The sequence below is a fragment of the Eurytemora carolleeae genome, unplaced genomic scaffold (assembly GCF_000591075.1).
Source record: "Eurytemora carolleeae unplaced genomic scaffold, Eaff_2.0 scaffold250, whole genome shotgun sequence".
Taxonomy (NCBI): Eukaryota; Metazoa; Arthropoda; class Copepoda; order Calanoida; family Temoridae; genus Eurytemora; species Eurytemora carolleeae.
Genome location: NW_019396156.1, coordinates 221,918 through 242,673, shown reverse-complemented (window position 1 = coordinate 242,673; position 20,756 = coordinate 221,918). Strand labels below are relative to the sequence as shown.

The 20,756-nt window shown below is 31.6% G+C and overlaps 1 protein-coding gene across 3 annotated transcripts; it reads right to left on the bottom strand.

The window, feature by feature from the left end:
- Nucleotides 1-1,984: 1,984 nt before the first annotated feature.
- LOC111696680 (zinc finger and BTB domain-containing protein 24) lies at nt 1,985-20,242 on the bottom strand. Of its 3 annotated transcripts, none has more exons than XM_023466370.1 (17): nt 17,468-20,242; nt 16,885-16,975; nt 15,740-15,866; nt 14,643-14,710; nt 14,055-14,330; nt 13,277-13,362; nt 12,343-12,504; nt 10,948-10,994; nt 10,163-10,249; nt 9,640-9,724; nt 8,609-8,903; nt 8,342-8,400; nt 6,597-6,696; nt 4,994-5,273; nt 2,819-3,213; nt 2,494-2,691; nt 1,985-2,127 (listed from the first exon to the last, which is right to left on the bottom strand). In XM_023466370.1, exons 3-17 carry the CDS (start codon nt 15,840-15,842, stop codon nt 2,023-2,025), a joined length of 2,346 nt encoding a protein of 781 aa, XP_023322138.1. In that variant the 5' UTR covers nt 15,843-15,866; nt 16,885-16,975; nt 17,468-20,242; the 3' UTR covers nt 1,985-2,022. The 3 variants fall into 3 exon arrangements, with proteins under 3 accessions (XP_023322138.1, XP_023322137.1, XP_023322139.1); XM_023466369.1 differs by lacking the exon at nt 16,885-16,975 and having other exon boundaries at nt 17,468-18,219; nt 18,640-20,242; XM_023466371.1 differs by lacking the exon at nt 16,885-16,975 and having other exon boundaries at nt 17,468-18,190; nt 18,640-20,242.
- Between the last annotated feature and the right edge of the window lie 514 nt (nt 20,243-20,756).

The window sequence follows — 20,756 nt, the reverse complement described above, 5'->3', positions numbered from 1 at the left end:
TCAATAATTTAATCCTAATAAATCAAGGCTGCGAACTTTTAAATGGTGGATATCGGTATTAATCATAGAGAATAGAATATATAGAGAGGAATTAAAAGAATCTCTCGGTATGAATTTTTTCAGTCCCTTTCAGCCTGAAAGGGAGTTCAAAGTGTACAAATCATGTAAATGTTCACAAATTATATGCAGTAGAGTACATTAATACAGTATCTTCCCGAGACTATCCATTTCAATTTCGAATTCTTTGAACTGTTAAATAAACTTTATAAAATGAATTAGGTGAATAAAAATCATCATTTGATTTATAGTTAGAACGGAAAATCATCGTTTGTAAAGTAAAAGGCATAGAGTCTATGTGAAATGATCATTGGTCAATTATGAAGCCAGCCTATTTCATAATTTGGGTTTCTTTTAACAATAATTTTAGATTTTCTATAAAATGATATTCCAGGGCCCAACAGGTTATATAGCATAAATATGTGAAGTACACCTGCAGTATGGAAACAGTACAACAAAATGGCCGTTTTACACTTTTTTCCAGTAAATTCCTCTCTATATATTCTATTCTCTATGGTATTAATGCTTGATCCACTCTTTGTCTTAATCTCCAGATTTCATACTGCTTGTTTTCCTCTTTTTATTAATCTCCAGATTAATTAACCGATCGGGATTAAGGATATCCCATTCTAAAATTCCGAGGTTTTTGAGTATTTCCATTACTTATTTCATATTTTACTAATAATAAATATATCAAAACAATGCACCAGTATTTTGTCGACATTTTTTTTTAACCTATCCCTCAATAGACTTTAATAAATGCAAGCATTGACGGCGTGATATTCGAGTCTTGATTAAGAATTGATCATGAATTTGTTTCATTTTTTCAAACCCTTGATCCAAATTTAAATACTCTACTTTGATATTTTCTAAAATTGACTCATTATTTACGTAGGTTAAATTACTATTGGATATCACAGAAGAGCAAGATAATTTTACATTACATGACTAAAAAGATTTTTTTTTTCTTCAAAATTTTAGTATTTTTTCGAATCATTATTTTGTATAGAAATTTAAAATCTATTGTTTTAATCTTTCATAATTCACATAAACGTTCTTGAACATATTCATGACTGAATTCTGAACACTATTAAATTCATCGACTGACAAATCTATATATTAAAAATAAAGTACGAATGTAAAAAAAAACTTTTAAGTAATTTTTCCTAAAAATCTTTTTTATCTGTGAAATATTGTGAAGATATTTATAGTTGAGTTCCTTGTTTGTGCCCAAATTAATCATAGTAAAGGTAAAGATAAGAACATACTAGATCATGTGACCTAATCTTCCTTTTGAACTACAGGGGGAATCAGCACTTCAGGGGTGTATATTTTCTTGAAAAATCATTCACAACCCTTTTTAAAAATCATTCACTACCCTTTTTGAAAATAATTTTTCCCCCAGAAGAAAGGTTTGTTTAAGTTTTTTAAGGGTTTTATGCGCTGAATTGGTAAAAAAAAATACATTTTCGGACAGTGGTAAAAAGTATGAAAATGGATGAAAAAACATGTCTTTACAAGGATTATTATTATTATTATTATTATTATTACCAATCAACCTATAGACAAAATGAAAACAGGGCTGAGTTCCTCCACTTGCCCTGGTCTGTATGGGATCTAGTGGTTCAGATCTGGCCTGAATTTTTTTAGGATTCAGAGTGTATGCCAGAAAAGCAAGGATACTAGGGGATAAATAAAGAGGGCGGTTCAAAAGCACTTAAAGATTACGGTACACACCTCCGCAGAGTTTATTTATTTGATAAAAATGTGGTTTATACATGTCCAGTTTTTGAATTTTTACCCGGATTTTCAAAAGTAATTCTTAAAAATATTCACCTCTGGGAGTTAATTTTCACTAAAATATTAATTTAAATTCTAAATTTTTTTTAATTCCCCCCCCCCCCTTAAAACAAACAAATCAATCAACCAATCAATCAATCTATTAATCAATCAATTAATGTAGTATTAGACGAGTACAATTTGTAGTGTAGAATCAGGATCAGATTTTAATGTTTCCAAACTTAATCTTTTCTTCCGACAGGTTCCCATGTGGTTTGATGCTGTACTTGCCTAGGTTCAACAGATCTTTAAGTTTTAAACTTTACAAAACAAGTTTAAAAGATTGAACCAGGGAAAATTTTGGTTCTAAAGTAAGGAAGTTGAGGTATAAATATATCTTAAAGAATGAAAACATTTCTCAGTAATTGGCAGTTTTATTGCTCTAACTTGAAATAGATAGAGAGGGGCCTTTAAGATTACAAATGCAAAAATATATTCTCAAGTATATTCTCAAGTATTAAAGTCTTTTAAATCTGGAAATGTTTATTTCCAAGAAATACGGCTGGGAACCGAGTAGGGTTCTCACAGATTTAAACGGAAATAAATTCCCTTGAATTTAAATATGGCAAGAATTATATTTAAATGAAAAAATCCTCCCTGAGTAAACCAAGCCCCACAGAGGGTGCAGGGATAGGGTCGCTCCCCACTGTGAGTGCGACAATGTCGCCTGAATGCCGCAACGTCGGAGAAACAGCGTCCGCAGCGGGCACAGGCGTGTGGTTTTTCACCCGTGTGAGTACGTATGTGTAGTTGTAGATTGTATGATCTTGAGAAGGCTTTACTGCACATAGTACACTGAAATATTGGTATAACTATAAATCAAACAGGAGCTTATATAAAAATAAAAGGTGTTATATTTGATTTATTTACTGTTATTGAGAGCAGTCAAATAAAAACGATATATTTGCTTAAAGTGAAATACCTGAAAAGGTTTCTCTCCCGTATGAACCCTCATGTGTATCTTTAGATCGTATGGTTTTCTAAATACTGCGTTGCATTGATTACAAGTTGATGCTGAGGACTTTGGTTTAGGGTCATCAACACTTTCTTCAGCCTTTATATCATCAAGTCTCGCCTCTGCAGACTTCTTGTGTACATTCATCTTGTGTCTTTTTAATTGACTTTTACGCTTAAACTTCTTCCCGCAAGAAGCACAGGAAAACAAGATGGAAGGTGAGTGTTCTGATTGATGTCGTTTCCAATTGTTCCGATCACCAAAGACGGCTCCGCACTTGTTGCAAACATGTTTGATCTCAGCGTGAACGTTTCTATGATGTCTGCGGAGCACAGATGGATCAGAGAACTCTTTCGAACAACCTGGAAGCAAACCTAATATAATCATAACGGTTTTAAAAATACTGTCGACTTTAAAGGGAGTGTATACGAAATATCAAGTGACCATCCATTGAAAAAGTGGCATGTCCGAATAACTATGGTACCATCTAAACCTTTACATTTATAAGGATGACGGAAATATTCTTGTTGTTCCAGCTGAAAGAAGTAAAAAAAGTGCATAGAACCATGTGAGGTCAGTATCCCAGCCCTGTTCACGTAGTTAGAAAATTGTGATCAATGATCACAAGGTTTAAAGATACACATTCTTGAACGAAAATAACTCTCCATCAATAAAGGTTCGTTTTAAATTAAGGCTGTAGTCCCTTCAAGGGAGAAAACCAGAATTGATTTCAGGGAATTCAAAAGTTAAGTGATTAATTCCAAAACTTAAATGAGTTACTTTCAGGAAGAAAAATTTACACTAATTTAAATTCTACGCTTAAGCAACGAAATCAGAACTTAGTTCCAGAATTTCTAACACTCTAACAATATTGACGAGAAAGTTACGATGTTAAGATTCCTAGAAATTTAGAAAACTTTTTTCCACATTCTTTTTTTAACCCAAATATTGAAAAAAAATTGTTTCTAACTATACCGCCCCCTACGTTGCAATGTTTAATTGAATTAGGGGCTAAAATTTTGAATAATTGAAAAACTTCCTTATCTGTGAAAATGCATGAACTGTTTTCCCATCTTTAGGGTTAAATATTCTTCAGAACAATATTAAAAACTTAAAAACTTCAGAGGGAGAAATTAAGACGTAGTTAATAATTTGTTTCCCAATAATTTTTTCGCTTTAAATTTTTTTCTTTTGTAACATTTATGCCTGGTAACAAAATTTAAGGGAGGGGGGGGAGTATGGAAATTTTCACCAAAATATATACCCCTGAATATATAACCCTGAATATATACCCCTGAATATATACCCCTGAATAACTTTCTAACTTATGTAAATTCAAAGTCGTGCAACTACATCTTAACCAACTTCATTCTTAGCTGAGAAAATACAATATGTCAAGTTAAATGAATTTCATGGTAGCTCTTTTCTCTATACTCCACACAAAAGAATAAATTTAACTAATTCTTTAAAATAAATTATCCTTCAAATAAAATAAAATTTATCTTTTAGGAAGTGTTTGTAAACTGCACAGTGCACAGACAGTTTAGGAGAATTTTTCAAACAATATTTAAGTTTAGGATTCTGTGCAGTGTGCAATGTGCATAATATTTTTTTTGTATTCAATTGTTCTAGTTTTTACCCAATCTATCAATATATACTTTGCTTGTTTTGGTGTCTGTCCGTTTATTTGTTTGTATTCAATAAACGTCAAAACGGATAAAACGATCGGGCCCAAATTTTTTGTGGTACCTCACGTGACCCCAGGAGATGTTTATGGATGATCGAATTTTCAAAAAAAAAAATTTTGTTCTACAATGTCTACAAAGAGAAAATGTTCCCTAAATTTACAAATAAAACTTTAAAAGCCTTTGCTGTTAGTAATAATTTTAGCTTTTAAATGTTTCTTTCATTGTCATTTTTTGTTCGTACATCATAAACTAAAAAATCTACAGATTTTCTGTTAAAATTAGTAGATTTCTTTATATTTAAAGGTTCTCAATTCCTTCCTGCACAATATAAAAACATTTAAATAGTCTTTAAAAACCACAAATCAAGCTTAAATTTAAAATTGATTTATTACTTATCATAGTATTTCCTTTAAGCGAAATATTTCTTCAATATATTATTTTATGTATTTGTTACCTGTAAAATTGCATGGATACTTCTTGTTACTGTGAGTTTCTCGATGGATTTTCAGATGATATTTGGAACTTATACTTTTATTGCATAAATCACATTTAAAAGTTTCTCCTTTATGAAGTTTTAAATGGTTTTCATAACTTTCACTCTTGAAAAACTTGAGTTTACAAAATGGACACTTTTTACTAATTTGGAGTTTAGTGTCACGTGGCATTTTTGAGACAACCGTGTACTGTCTTGTTGGAGATTTGTGATACTCGACGTCAAGACAATTCTGCTTATTCTAAACATTATTATTAAACAATCTAGAAAACAATAACTATGCTTCTTTAGCTTTGGGATCAAAATTATAATAATAAAATAATTAGGTGTTTTGATAATGTTTCTTTGTCGACAGATATTTCATAAGAATAACATCCAATTAACCTATTAATGGACTATCAGGTGTAAAGTCAAAACAACTAAATTTATTCTTTGGAATATATTAATATGCAGTCTCATTATCTCAATTTTCAGAAAATGCTACCTAGGAATTTTAAGTAAATCCATTTTAAAGAAATTGTAGAAATCAAATATATTTTCTGTTCTAAACTGAAACGTAACTGTAGTTTCAAGGATTAATCAAGCTTATTCTGTGTTTTTTTGAGATATTTTAAGAACCGTTAATCGCAAGGTCCCCAAATTTTGTGAATTTTTCTTAACAGTCATAAGACATGTGTTAGCAAAAAATCAAGCCTTAAGTGAACTGTATATTGCCTAATTTCTACCTAAAAAAGTCTTTTTGAAGTAAAATAAGTAAAAAATTACATCAAAAAGACTTTCCCGGGCCATATTTTGACAGTCAGGCAGTTCACTTAGAGGTTTGATTTTTTGCTACAATATGTTGCACGACTGTTAAAGAAAAATTAAAAAATTAGAGACATTGCCATATACTTTGAAAAAATAGCGTCAAAAAACAAAGAAGCAGATTAAAGTCTTGAAACATAGTTTACGTTTAATTTTAGACCTGAGAATGCACTTGATTTCTACAATTTCTTAAAAATGGTTTTACTTTAAATTCCCTGGGTGGCATTTGAGATTATAACTCAGTAGACTGCATATTAATATATTCCAAAGTAAAGTTTAGGTGTTTTGCCTTGAAACCTTGAAACCTGGTGGTCCATTTTCAGCAGTGTGAAGCAGATATAGAAGAAAATTACCAACAAAAAAGTATAAAACCAAATCAGTAATTTAAGATAATTCTTGCTTTTGTAAATTTGTTTTACATATGAAAAGTAAATAATTTTTATTTAAAATTATTTATTTTTAGCAAATAATATCATCGAATAAGACAAATAAGATGGGTTTTGCATAAAAATAGTATATTAAATTGAAGTCAAGTTAACTAAAAAAAGGAGAATAAGAAAATTTCTTTAAAAATATTTATTCAAATTAAGGTTTAAAAAATAATTGAAATGAACAAAATGAACAGAATATTAAGGGGAGAAGGGGATAGAATAGCTAAAAGTAGCTGAACTAGGTACGGATTATTGAAGTAAATCAACTACTCTACTTTTTTACAGTAATCCTTCCAATTAAAATTTTGGACCTTTTTTCACAATATTACCTTTGATTTTTCCTTCTGTTCCTGGAACTTGCACGAGGATTGTCCAGGGGGCGCTTCCTCTAATATATCAGGAGATGGGCAGGGGTCCAGTGATACTCTCCTAATATAAGAATATACTAAGAAATAAGTCCAGTGCTTAGGATCCATCTAATTTGATGCGAATCCCCACTGAAAAAATTGATCCGGATCATAAACATTTAAGATTTACAGATTTTTTTGAGAACGCAGATTTTTTGCTTATTTTTATGCTAAAACTTGATAAACCATTCAAAAGTAAGGAAATGTTTATAATCTATCTTTTTTTCAACAGTTCAGATTTGGGTTTTGAGAGTAAAAAAGTTTTTTTTGCTTTTTTCGTTGATATTTTGCCCCGTGGATCCGCATATTTTGCGGATCCGGATCCAGGTGGCCAAAATGTTGCGGATCCAACGGATCCAGATCCTGAGCACTGGAAATAACATAGTGACAATTCATACTGACAGCTTTCTTTTCTTACGCAGTATCAATGTTAATGTTTAAATTACAGGGAAAATTAGTTCCAAAACTAACACTTAGCCCATTTCAAACAATGAGTGTTAGAAATGGGCCAAATCTGCAAAGTTATCTTTTTCAAGCGTATATATCTCTAAATCCAAGCCGAGTTGAAAAAAACTACACCGTACATTTATTAAAAGTGGTTAAAACTAATTATTGAAACAGGAAATGTCCACTTTAAACTAATAAAAAGGCGTGAGAACTAGTTTTTGATGATATTGGTTTTCATTTTTAAACATATCCCTATTTAGAAACAATTACCGCATTTCAGTGCATGTCGCGTTTTCGCGATAAGGTAAAAAAAATAGAAAAAAAATCTATTGTTCTCTATAATTTAAAAATCATTTAATATTATTTTGTTCTGAACTAGAAATCCGGGAAAATGTTTACTTAGAATGCGGGAAATTAAATCAACTTTATTCTCTTATTTAACAAATAAAATAGGGAAATTAAGATTTTAGAAATAATTTAACAGTTAATTTAATCTTCATAAGATAATTTTAACTTTGAGTGATTTATTTTGTAAGTTATAAAAATGAGTTTTGCTTTGAATTGAGGATTATACTCAAAAACGAGAAAGTGGGTTTTGTCTTGAAAACGCGACAATTATTCAAATTCAGGAGATGTTCGAAAATGGAAAACCTGACATTGTCTTGAAAACGGTCAAGGGTTTTATTATAAAAAGAACTCCTTTCATAATTTTAATTTCAGAAAATAGTTTTTAATTGGGAATCGTCCTCGTCATGCTTAATATAATGTTGGTTGTAGTTTTAATTATCGACTTCTACTCTCGATATGGGCTGGGATCCTAAAAACCCAGTCTTTCAAGTGTTTGTTTTGGAACTAATGTCCCCTGCATTACACAGTGTATACAGTGTGATCAGACTTGAGCTTCCATTTAAGATCCAATGAATTTACTCCGTAATGAGCTAGGTCAATATAAACCTTTTAGGATTAATATTTATTTAGCTAATTCTGATTTCTCTTTTGATTAAGTAATCAGCGTCTGATGGGGATAATGATGGGGAAAATTGTTCCACTTGCTTTACGATACCCCTTGAATTTATTTATAACCAGGAACCATGGCAGGATCAAATTAATGAATCAGAACTTCGTGTTGTGAACCTTGCAACAACCATTTTAATACGCTTTTTCGTTTCTTCTCTCCTAATAAGTCATAATAATAATATTTTGTAATTGATTCCACTTACCCGTCATCTTTACTGGATTGGAAGCCAGTGTAAAGACGCTGTGGAGAACTAGTGGAAACCTAGAAACACTTATCTTTTTTATCATTAAATATATCATTAAAACTCATTCAAGAGATTAGAGGGAATTAAATTTTGAACCTCTCCCCCCCCCCCTCCTTCTAAAAACCTAATTCTTAGTAAATTCATGAGTTACGTTTTCTGTATTGTATTTTCATTTAAAAATTCTTAATGAATGTTTAAATATAATTTTTGAATAATGCTACAAACCTGAGTATCTGAGTGTGGTATTTGTGCATCTACACAGGAAATCTGTCCATCCACATGTGGTAGAGAATTCGCAAGGGATATTTGAGAACTAGCGTGAGTATTTTGGGAGTCCGCGTGTGATATCTGTGTTATTTGTGAACCCATTTGAGATATTTGAGAGCCTACATGTGGTAATTGTGAATCTACGTGTGGTATTTGTGACTCGACGTGAGGTATTTGTGAATCTACGTGTGGTATTTGATTGTCATAGCTCGGAATACTTTGGAAAGAAATTGTCAATTTGACATCATCCAACCTATATCAAAATTAAATGTAAATAAATGGGTTTAAAAAGGCACAGAATAGTATAATTGTTGAAAAAAGGAATGTTTGAGTTTTCTTTTTAAGGTTTAATTATGTCTCCATTTCAGATCTTTTCTATCAAGAGTTAAGTTAAGTACTAAATTAGGGAAAATATTTGACTTTCCTTCCCCGTAAGGAAAAAAGCATATCATAATCTGACATAATCTGAATAAGTTTCAAATTAATTTTGCGCTTCGCGCTCTTTTAGAAAATGATTAAACACTCCTTTAGCCTTTACAGAAATAAAAAATATTTAAATTTAAAATTGAAAGTATGAAAACTAAAACAATTTTAAGAAGATTATACTGGAAGGGAAAAGAAAGGATCCGCTAAATGAATAGAATAAAAATGAAAAATGAAAAGGTAATTTTGAGTAGAACAGAAAGGAGCAATGTTAGTAGAACTAAGGTGTGGGACGTGGGTGTAGGGCCGGATTTGTGCATACATTTTATTATGACGTAATAGTATTCCAGGAACTAGCTTGATCAAAACAATAACAAGGATAGTAAACAATCGAATTTTCCTGGGAAGGATTAAAAGGGCTTGTAATATCATAGTATACTAACTGATGTTTGTTTACAATAAACTAGTTTCTGAGCAGTCCAAACACGTCACAAACACGTCACAAACCCTGTACTTCACCTTTCTTCTATTGACTTTTGGTAGGGGTTCATCCGTCAATATCATACCTGGCTATAAGACTGGACACTCCTAGACAATAACAAATATCCCGTAAGGGTTCTATATCCCCCTGGGTCATCCTTGTCACCTCTCCTGAGAAAATAGCGAATCATAAATTCAATAAACATGGTTTGCATTTTTTACAGTAAAGAGTAAAACTGAAAAAAAATTCACAAAAAGTGCAAAAGTTTTTCTTGCTGCTATTTTACTTTAAAAACTCATTGCTTTTATAAATGTTGTTTACCAGAGCTGGGAACTATTAAAAGAAAGGAATGAGATATAAGTTATAAAATAAAGCGACAAGTACTTGTATTGGAGTGTGTCTCTGGATTGAACACTTCCGCTCGCAAAATATTTAGAAAAAATTTTACAACGTTAATACGCCTTCTCAGTCTGATATAAATCAAATTTTTATTTTACAACTACTCCTTATAAAGGAGTTTTCATGGTCTACACAAAGCATCCCCTATGCTTGAGACTGTGTACACTTTACAGGGTACGTCACTGGTATAGTGTCCGTGTACGGTGTACCTGTATAGAAAAACTGGAGAAGCATCCTAACATAAAGAGAAGTATGATGAGGAAAATATAGAACTGAATCCTCGTCTTCTCCCACCTCTGATCCAGTAAACATATCAAATATTCAATATTAGATCAAATACAAACTAAGCTCCTTACTCCAGGCTTATCTCAGAGGTCCAGGGTTCATTTTCATATATTTAAAATCTGAGATAGCTTAAAATTAAAAAAAACCGACAATAACCATTTTTTATCATGAATTAATAGAATGGCGATTATAGTAAAGCTTTTGTATCCAGCTTTTCAGTAAAATCACATTTTTCCAGCGCCGGGTGGGAATTATGAAAAGTAAATGGAACGAAACTAAAACCAAAAAAGATTATAAGGAAAAATTTGTAAGAAAAAAGAAGGAAAGATAATTCCCTTAGGTTATAAAAAAAAACAATAAAAAATCCTACACCCCTGAAATTTCTACTTTCTCCTTTCTCTAATACTAGAAACCGAAGAATATGAATGTAATTTCAAGCTGCGGGGTAGACCTGAATACAAATGGTTCTAAACCTCTTTTAAATAAGATAAGTAAAGGATAATAAAACGGTTTCCCTCGAGCAACGATTTTAATCTAATTTCAAACCAAATTTAGCCAAAAATGTACAAGGTATTTTCTCTTTTCAACGGTATAACTTTATTTTTCATTCCACACAAATCACGAATATCTAATCAAGCTTCTAAAAAAAGAAAAGACTGTGAACGATTAAAGATGACAATCTAAAAATGCTAAATGATATATTTATTGCCTGAGAAGAGATAGCAGAGAAAACTTGAGTGTGCAGAGAGCACAGACCTAATCAGACGATCAATACATCTCAGGGATATATATTTTTCCCCAGTCAATGTTTAAATTGGTGAAAATTATTCGGAGGGGAAAATAAATAATAATTGGGTAAATAGCATTAAAAAAGGAAGAAACAATTGCCGAATAATGTCAAATATTCACTTTTTTCCCAAATCTTCTATCGTAAATCAAATAAAAAGCCCCAAATAAATCATTTAACAAATCAATCAATCAATCCACAATCCAACAAATAAACCAATCCACCCGTTAACCTTCCCGTGAATCAAAAAATAAATAAACCAACCAACCAAAATTAGGAAACCAACCAATTGACCTACCAATCATCAACTACTTCTCAACCTTTAAACCAATACACGAATTGTTCAGCAATTGAACCTAATGACCATAGCTAACCAACCATGATTATAACCAACCTACTTATTCTAACACAAATAAAGGTAAACCACCACCACCAATCAACCAATAATTCAGACCATAAATCAACAAACAATTTAGTATCCAAACCATTAATCAACCAACCATTCAGTATTCAAACCAATCATCAACAAACAAATCAGTATCCTAACCATCAACCAACAACTAGTAGATCCAAACATTTACCAACCAATCAATATTCAAACCATAAATCAACCAACCAATCAGTATACACTTTCCAAACCATAATTCAACCCAAACTAGCAATGCAATCCATGAATCAACGAACCAATCAGTATCCAAAACATAAATCAACCAAACCAATTAGAATCTAAACCATAAATCAACCAAATAACCAGCGATCCAAACCATTTTAACCAACCTACCAACCAATTAGTATCCCAACCATGAATCAACCAACCAACTAGCTATTCAAACAATTAACCAATCAACCAATCAGTATCCAAGCCATAAATCAACCGATAACCAGCGAGCTAACATAAATAAACCAACCATTCAGTATTCAAACCATTAATCATCAAACAAATCAGTATCCCAACCATAAACAACCAACGAACTAGCTATCAAAACAATTAACCAACCAATCAGTGTTCAACCAATAAATCAACCAATCAAGTAGCTATCCAAACCATTAACCTAACAACCAATCAGCATTCAAACCATTAATCAACCAACCAATCAGTATCAACTTTCCAAACCACAAGTCAACCAAAACTAGCTATCCAATCCAAGAATCAACAAAACAACCAGTAAACAAACCATAAATTAACCAACCATCAAATCTACCAATCAATTATTCGCAATGAGCAATAAACCAATTAACCAACCATTCAGCCAATTTACCAGCCATCAAATATTTCATAAACTTATCAATCTATTGAAAATTTACTAACCAACCAACCTGTGTGCTCTGAGTGTATCTGATGAGGTGATGATAGTTACATCTGTGAAGAACATGACGTCACAGACTGACTCCATGACATACTTGATATGAAGAAGAACAGCAGGACTAGGATGAAGTGGAGGGGGAACTAGGTAGCTGGTGTTCCCGGTATCCATATACCTACAAGAATAAACTCTCTCTTAAAGTTGTACATTCATACATACTTGTATAGAGTATTCTAAGGTGAAAAAAAATACTTCAAGAGTTCCTTATGGTTGAATAGAAAATAATAAAACTTTTGAGATTCATCCTAAATCCCTTATTCAGAAATTCAGAATTTTAAATCTTATTTTAAAGATTATCTGGGCAAATATATAAAAACAATAAAATTCGAATGGATTTAAAAGGGATGAAACTAACTTTGTGAAAATGGATAGACAATCTTCACGAGTAGAAGAATAGAAGTTTTTTACACTCTATTCTTTACAGTGACGTCATTTTCCTACAAAATTCCTTCTTTTTTAGCTAAATTTCCTGAATCTTATCAAAGGTCATCAAATAACCCGGTCAAGCTTATTACTAACTAGCTGAAGTGTCCGGTGTTGTCCGTGGAATAAAAAAAAATTGAAAATTTGAAAAATTTACAATTTAAAAAATTAAGAAAATTTTTTTTACAATTTAAAAATTTAGAAAAAAGTTGTTGAATTTTTTAGCCTGTTACCCCTGGCTGCCTCATAAAAGTTCAGGCCATTCGGTTCAGTTGTTTGGCCGGCTATAGGGAACATATATACAAATGTCTTGTTTTATTATATGAAACTATCTTTTGTCAGTAACTGTGATACTTTAATAAGATTTTGCTTGTGATTCCTGCAGCTATCAGTTTCGTTTAGATCAGCTTTTAACTAAGTATAAAAGCTTTAAAAATATGAATACTGGAATGGGAATGGTTTACCTGAAATTTGGATCCGATAGTTCTTGTTTTACATTGTTAGCTAGAGAATAATCATATAGACGGTCGTTTCTCTGTCCTCCCGTATCCTAGGAAGGGATTGCTTTGATATCAGAACATGGTGGGGATTCATTAAAACAATAAAACTTCATATGAACATTTATATATAACATTGCAATTTCACGGTTTATTAATACACAATGTTCCGTATTAGCTACTCTTCAGTTCATAAATATTATATATAATTATAAAATACCGATCCAAAGAGGGGGGGGGGGGGGGGGGGGAATCACGAGTTCCCCATTTTTTGAAACATTTACAACCAAAGATGTATTGATCTCCACCTTTTAATCAAAACTGAACAAATTAATGGCCAAAAAAATTATGAAAGGGGGAAGAGAATCCCTTTTGTTCACCACTTTCATATTTTTTTTACATAAGGAATTATATGAAAACTTTCTTTTTCACATATTAGTAAAAGATGGCACAAGAACTCTTAAATAAAATAGAATCATTTTTTGTATTGTTAATCTTGGAATCAAGTATTGATCCCATCTTACGCTGACCTAGGGATTACTCTTTTTTAACAATGTTTTTATAATTCATTTTTTATAATTTTTGTAAAAATAAAATGGTACAAGAAATAGTTAATAATTTCAAATAATTTCAGAAAGAGTAAAACTTCAATCATCCTGGATTGTCCAACCCGCCAGGCAGGCATGCAGGTGGGTGAACAGGCGTATCTGGCACGTTGTAGGGCTGCCAGACACTTTATGAATACCTGTAAAGTATCCGAGTATGGATTGGATATTGGATATCTTGAATAGTAATCACTATACTGTGTCAAGGTCTCCTCATAGTCCTCGAGATGCCCCTCTCCGCCCAGGTACTCGGGGTTCAACCCGGAGCTATTGTAGAAGGTCTCCTCGTATGGTTGGTGGTGGGCCAGGGGGGGCGGAGGGGGCACAGGAGAGTTCCCAGTAAAAACAGGTGTCCTGGGGTACATATCCCCCAGCTGGATTTGATCAGATGCTCCTGCCAGTGATAGATCTGCTGCCTTCATATTTTAATTTCGGGTTTTCAAATAAAGTTTTAAAATAAAACAAATGTTTTTAAATATACTAGTGTTAAATATTTGAGTGTAATGATTTTACAAAGTATTTTAATTAATTTCTTTTTATGAACGATATTTTTTTTAAATCCATTCTTTTAATTGAATTTAATTTTATATATTCCTGTTTTTGATAATATGCTTTAGGAGTTCAAAATTATTCATTAAAAGTTTTGTATTTTCATGAGCTACATAACAAATTATAAATAAATTTTTCTTTGTTTAAAATGGCTGAATTGAATCGAAATCGTTATATTCCTGAGTTTGATAATGAGCTGTAAATTCGTTGGTTCGCAGTTCATTTCCTCCCCCTACCATCTCATTCTCTGAATTAATCAAAAAATATATTCCAGGATATAGCGTTATAAGTTCAAAGGTATTTTTTATTAAAAACTTAATACATCATACCGCCAACCCATGTTTTAATTTCTTTTTTATTTACTAAGCAATACTTAACAAGTTTTTCCTCTATAAATCTTCGAAAATCATTTCCCAGAGGGGGCAGGTAATTCTTTAAAATATTCTTCTCTTAATTAAAATTTCTTTTCAGCTGATAAAATTAATTTTTTTTAAGTGTTTAAGTGGAAAATGAAAAATCTAATCCGCTTAGGTTCGAGTCCGGCGGCGGGAAAGTTGAGAAGGCAATTTTCAAAGTGTATTTACTCTATTATTTAAACAATTTACCTCCCTAGAGATCTTACAATCAAGTTAAAACTTAACGAACTTAAAAAACACGAAGTTTCGTGATATGAAATGTACAATAATTTTAAGGAGAAAAAAAAGAATATAAATCTAAAAAAATTTAGTTTTCCCGGTTCGTTTGGTGGATTTATTAAACTATCAAAAACGAAAATCTCGCGGAGAGGCATTTCGACAGGTGTCGTGCGTCAGTTCTTCCCTGTGCGGGTGAAGTTAAATAAATAAAAATGTAAGCAATCGAATCGGAGTTTTTGTCGATTATGAAATTTTAAAAAAAAATCCATCGCTCCGAAAGAAAAGCCAAATGCATATATATATATAAAGTTGTAATCTCTGTTTGTTTGAATGTCCGATCATAACTCATGAACTCCCTGACAGTGTCTCAAATTTTGATTAAAGAACTCAGTATAACCGGGGAAATGTTCTTAGCATTATTTAAAACCTCTAAGTTGAATGGATTGAATTTTGTCGGGAAATATCCAGTCAAAGCTTGGTTCCCAAGCAGGGGCGTTGTCAGGCTTAAATTTTTGTTTCTTTATAGGAGGGGGGGGGGGGGGCTCAGCACTCGTCGGGGCCTGAAAACCCCCTGATTTCACTGGTCCAGGGTGGGGGGCTGACTACACCTCTGTTCCCAAGGTAGTGAATATCAAAGTTACCTTGTGGTTTATCCCTAGTATCCCTATCACTGAGTAGAGTTAGGAGAGAGAATGGATGCTCAGGAACCCCCATAGTAAACTTTTTAACTCCTCTACCAGTCATCTTCAACACTCAGAAATACAAAGTCTACAAAATTTTGAATATTAAAATTGAAAAGCATTATTTTATACAGTTTTTTTAATCCTTTTTTTAATAGAAAATACTGAGATCAAGGTAAAAATACCTCTTATTTTACTCAGGAAATGATTAATTCGTAAAATTTTGGAGATAGACAAAATAAATTTTGCATAAAATAAATAAATTCCTTGAAAAAAACATCAATAAAAATAGAACAATCTGCAATTTACATTATACAAAATATACAATATACAGTATACAACATACAACATACAACATACAACATACAACATACAACATACAACATACAACATACAACATACAACATACAACATACAACATACAATATACAACATATAACAGACAATATACAATATGCAATATATACAGTTTGCAGTATACAACTCTATAGAGAATTAAACATGTTTAAGGATCAAAGTAATTGTTTTACTTTTCTCATTTGCTCCGGTCCAGGGTTTCTTTATATTGGAGAACTTCTATCCCTGATGGATATATTTTACTCAAAACCAATAAAATTTATCACTTCTTACACTCCTCCAATTACAATAATTGAATTTTTAATGTTAGTATAAAATATCTATTTATGTCATTGTAATGGGTATTAATAAGTGCGAAAAAGTTTTTGCCGGGATTTTTATTTTGATCGAAAACAAACTAGAAAAATCAAAAATCACAGAAAAACTTTGTTGTAGGGTGGTGATTAAGTAACTTTATCACCCTACAATGAGACAAATAAGATATGAAATTTGAAATTTTAATGGCAGGGTGAAAAAGTTACTTTTTCGCCCTGTTGTACGGCGATAAAATCACTTAATCACACTACAACCGGAAATATTAGGTGTGATAAATTCCATCAAAATTGAATAAAAATAATTATGCTCGGTGTCTGTTATAAAACACTAAATCTTGGTAAACTTGAACCGGATTTAATGATGTAGGAGACGTTGTTGGACTACCTAGAACAGGTTTAAATCATGAATCACCGATCCACTCTTCAATTAATTACCTTAAAACTCACATAACTTTGAATCTGTGATTCAGGATTTTAACCAATGGAAAGTAGTTGAGCAACCTCTCCAATTTATTAGATTCGGTTCCTGTGTTGTTAAAAAGATTAACATGTTTTATTACGTCAACCGTTCTTTTAACGCTAACAAATGTTAAGACCTGAGCTGAAAACTTTAGAATGGGATATCCTTAATCCCGATAGGTAAATTAATCTAGAGATTAATTACAAGAGGATAACAATCATTATTTAATCTGGATTTTAAGAAAAAGAGGAAATAAAGCATAAATTTCGATATCCACCATTCTAAAGTTTTCAGCTCAGATGGTATTATTTTTTCAAAATAAAAATATTAAATCTGATACTAATTGTTAATTATCGGACTTGATAAAATATTCCAGGGCTACTTCGTTCTTTGGTTTGCTTGTTTTCAAACATAATATGTTTTCATCTTTTGAAGGAATTCTTAAGGAGGAGGTAGAACAAATAGATTATCAACGTACAATAGGAGGCAACAGAGAAATAAACCAATTTATAAAAATTTGAGTTTGTTGTAAAAACTAATTTTCTTTATTTGACTTACCCGGACGGAAATAAAGATGGAAATTCTTTACATTATTTCCCGAACCTTCTTCCCATTGATAACATTCTTCTCTAAAATGGCAGAAATAACACATAGACACGCAGGGGTACATTTTGGAAATAGAATTTTTTTAATTATTTAACGAGCATTTGACAAGAGTCAAGTATGGATACATAGTTTGAATATTTTGAATAATGTGAAGTAATTAATAGGCTATATTTTTAATTTAATTAGAAATCGAATATTGATTTGAACTATTTAAACAACATTACAAATATCTAGGTGTAAACCAATCTCCTTATTAAAAGCGCCCGGTCAATTAAACCTGACTGTTCTGTAGACTGGTCATTGGTCAATAATTTTAACCTGCCTGTTCTAGAGGCCGGTCATCCTAACATACCTGTTCTAGAGGCAGGTCATCTTTACCTGCCTGTTCTAGAGGCCGGTCATCTCAACCTACCCAAAGAGGCAGGTAAAATTACCCTCCCCGTCAAAAGAGGCCGACAAATTTGTTCACCTTATTCTAGAAGTCGTTCAATTAACCCAACCTGTAGGCTGGTCTATTTAACCTGCCTGATATGTAGGCCGGTCTATTTAACCTGCCTGTTCTAGTAGCCGGTAAATCAACCAACCTTTTCTAGATAGGGGTCAATCAGACTTTTCTAGATACCGGTCAATTTGGGCAATTTGATCTACACATTCTGGAGGCCGGTTAATTAGTAACTTAGATATTTATATGAAAATCAGCTGATCTAAAAAAAGGTTTATCTAGCCATGATCCGAGTAGATGCTGCATGAGATAATGGATTAAGTTCAGATCAAAACTGATTAGGAGTTTACAACTTGTGACATAATAATGCTTTGATTATGACAAAAATTGAATTCTGCAACAACAACAAAAACGTCAGATAGTTCAGAGTTGAAAAGTTTTAGAACATAGCAATGTATAAAAAGTTTCAAATCAGCTAAAAGCAGATAAGTACATATGTATAAGTATATAGCTGAGTATTCGATGTTTTATATCCGTTGTACAATGTACATTGTACATAGACGGTAGCTCAATAGAAAATATTTTAGATCAGTTTTCCTTCTATGTACACATGTTCATAGCTGATTGGTGATGTGATAAACAAAAGAAAAACAAGTTTTAGATCAGCTGATGAATTACTAACATGAAGCACACAAATCACAAAAATTCTTTGGCACAGATACAATAACTAGTTTTAATTCAAGATGGCCACCAACATCCATGATTAAAGATATGATACATAAACGAAATATGCTTTAAATATCAATGTAAGGTAGAACTAAAATCTAATAAAATACAAAATAATAACGTAAGTAGAATTTGAAAAAATAATTAAGCTTAAATATAAAATATATATTTTTGATAATCTAAAAAGGACTAGATATAAGCTTCTAAACTAAGCTGGTAAGTAATAAAATGATAGAATATTTTTTAATCTGCTCAACTAGTTTGAGTCTGTTTGCTGTACAGTGTCTTAGTTTAACGCGTAGTTTTATTTATGATGCTGAATTTAAAGTCAAAAATGTACTGATAATTATATCTAATTGACTAATAATAAGTGAGAAATTTCTAATTAAGAGAAAGAAGATACAATTTTAGTCACTCAGAGGACTAATACATTAGAAATATCAAACTATAAATCCTATTTAAGTAAAATATCATGAATGTAAGTATATTTTACACTCTACATAAAATACAATAAAATAACATTGAAAAAGGCAGAATCCAGATCTCATTGAAGATAAAATATATGGATAAGTTAAAAATAAATTTTACATGACTTTAAATTCAAAATGATTCTAAAATATTTTAAAATCCTGCCAGAAAAAAAAGTCCAAAATTATTTATGTGCGTTTTGGATTCTGTAATCTGCATATTACATGACAAACAATAACTCATTCGTATTTAATAATAATATACATTAAAGAATAAATGGGAAATAAGGATACTGAGTGCAGAATCAAAGCTACAACTGTACAATTTACAGATAAGGGTTATAATAGACACAAATTGTTTACAACATCCTAACATTATAGAAGATATTACAAAAAATAATTGAATGTCAAAAAATCTGGTAAAAAAGCCAAACCAGTATTGTTAGGCCAGTTCTTTGAGTATTAAAAGGAGATCAAAGTTTGTTATTTACAACTAAGAGAGACCATGTTTACCAGTTTTTTTACAGGAATATCTTAGAGAGATAATTTAGAAAATTACTACTTTGTATAAATAATTCTTAACTTTCTACCAAGTTTGTGCAAGTTTATGAAGGAAAGCTGGAAATGAAGATGTCATAAACATTTGTAAAACTTGTTTTCAGTCTTAACTTGAAACATTGAGAACCAGAGGAGAGACATATCAACAGACGTAGCTGTAATCCTTCCGATGTTAGGTTTTACAGTACATTAAGCATCATCTTTTATGTTGAACAGTACATAAAACACTGAATGTCGTACAGTACACCAAACAATTTAATAAAGCACATATAGTTACTTCATACTTATAGTAAACGAAACCTAATTTTACCGCATTTTGATCAACATTACTGACCTATGAATCCCACAACAGAGAGACTTTAAGTTACTTTACGTCCCTTGGGACAAGTAGGTAAATAAACGACTTGCTCTGCGAAGATTTCGTGAAAAAATTCGCACATTTGCATCTCAAAAGACAATAAAATTGTATAAAATTACTTTTTCGGGAAATTAAAAATTATACTTAACCATGGGTTCCCTCAAAATTGGTCTTTGGAACCCTTGGTAAAGTAAAATTCCCTTAACTTCCCTGTAAAGTTGTAAATAATTATATGGGTGTACTGTACAGTGTACATACTGTATACAAACTATTACATTGAAGGTTATACAGTACACGGAACATTACACTCAAGGTTATATGATAACAAAAGCATCACCTTAGGTTGTGCATGGCAGCACAATACATGTAAATACAAAGACGAGAATTATTACCAACTTTGTTAATATATCTCCCAATTCTACAATAAACAGTAAGTACCGAAGAAGTTTTAAACTTTAAAATAAAAAGAAACTTTTGCTTTAATGAACAAAAAGTGTTGGTTTAAATATTCAATATTTTTTTATGACGCTTTTGAGATCAACAGCAACACATATTTTTATACATACGTGAACAGGATGATACAAGAACGCACCTAACTAAATAAACCTCCGCGTTTGTCGCGGCTTGTGCGCATTTTGCGCGAAAAGGACGGGAAAGAGATAATTCTGTTCGTCAGACCATATGAATGAA

Excerpts from the sequence above, each read along its gene's own strand:
- LOC111696680 (XM_023466370.1), bottom strand. The coding sequence starts at position 15,842 with ATGACTGGTAGAGGAGTTAAAAAGTTTACTATGGGGGTTCCTGAGCAT. Across the intron at positions 10,250-10,947 it reads TCTCTGCTATCTCTTCTCAG|AGGTGGGAGAAGACGAGGAT; the intron begins GCAATAAATATA and ends TTACTGGATCAG. Across the intron at positions 2,128-2,493 it reads GTGGGGCTTGGTTTACTCAG|GCAAGTACAGCATCAAACCA; the intron begins GGAGGATTTTTT and ends TGTTGAACCTAG.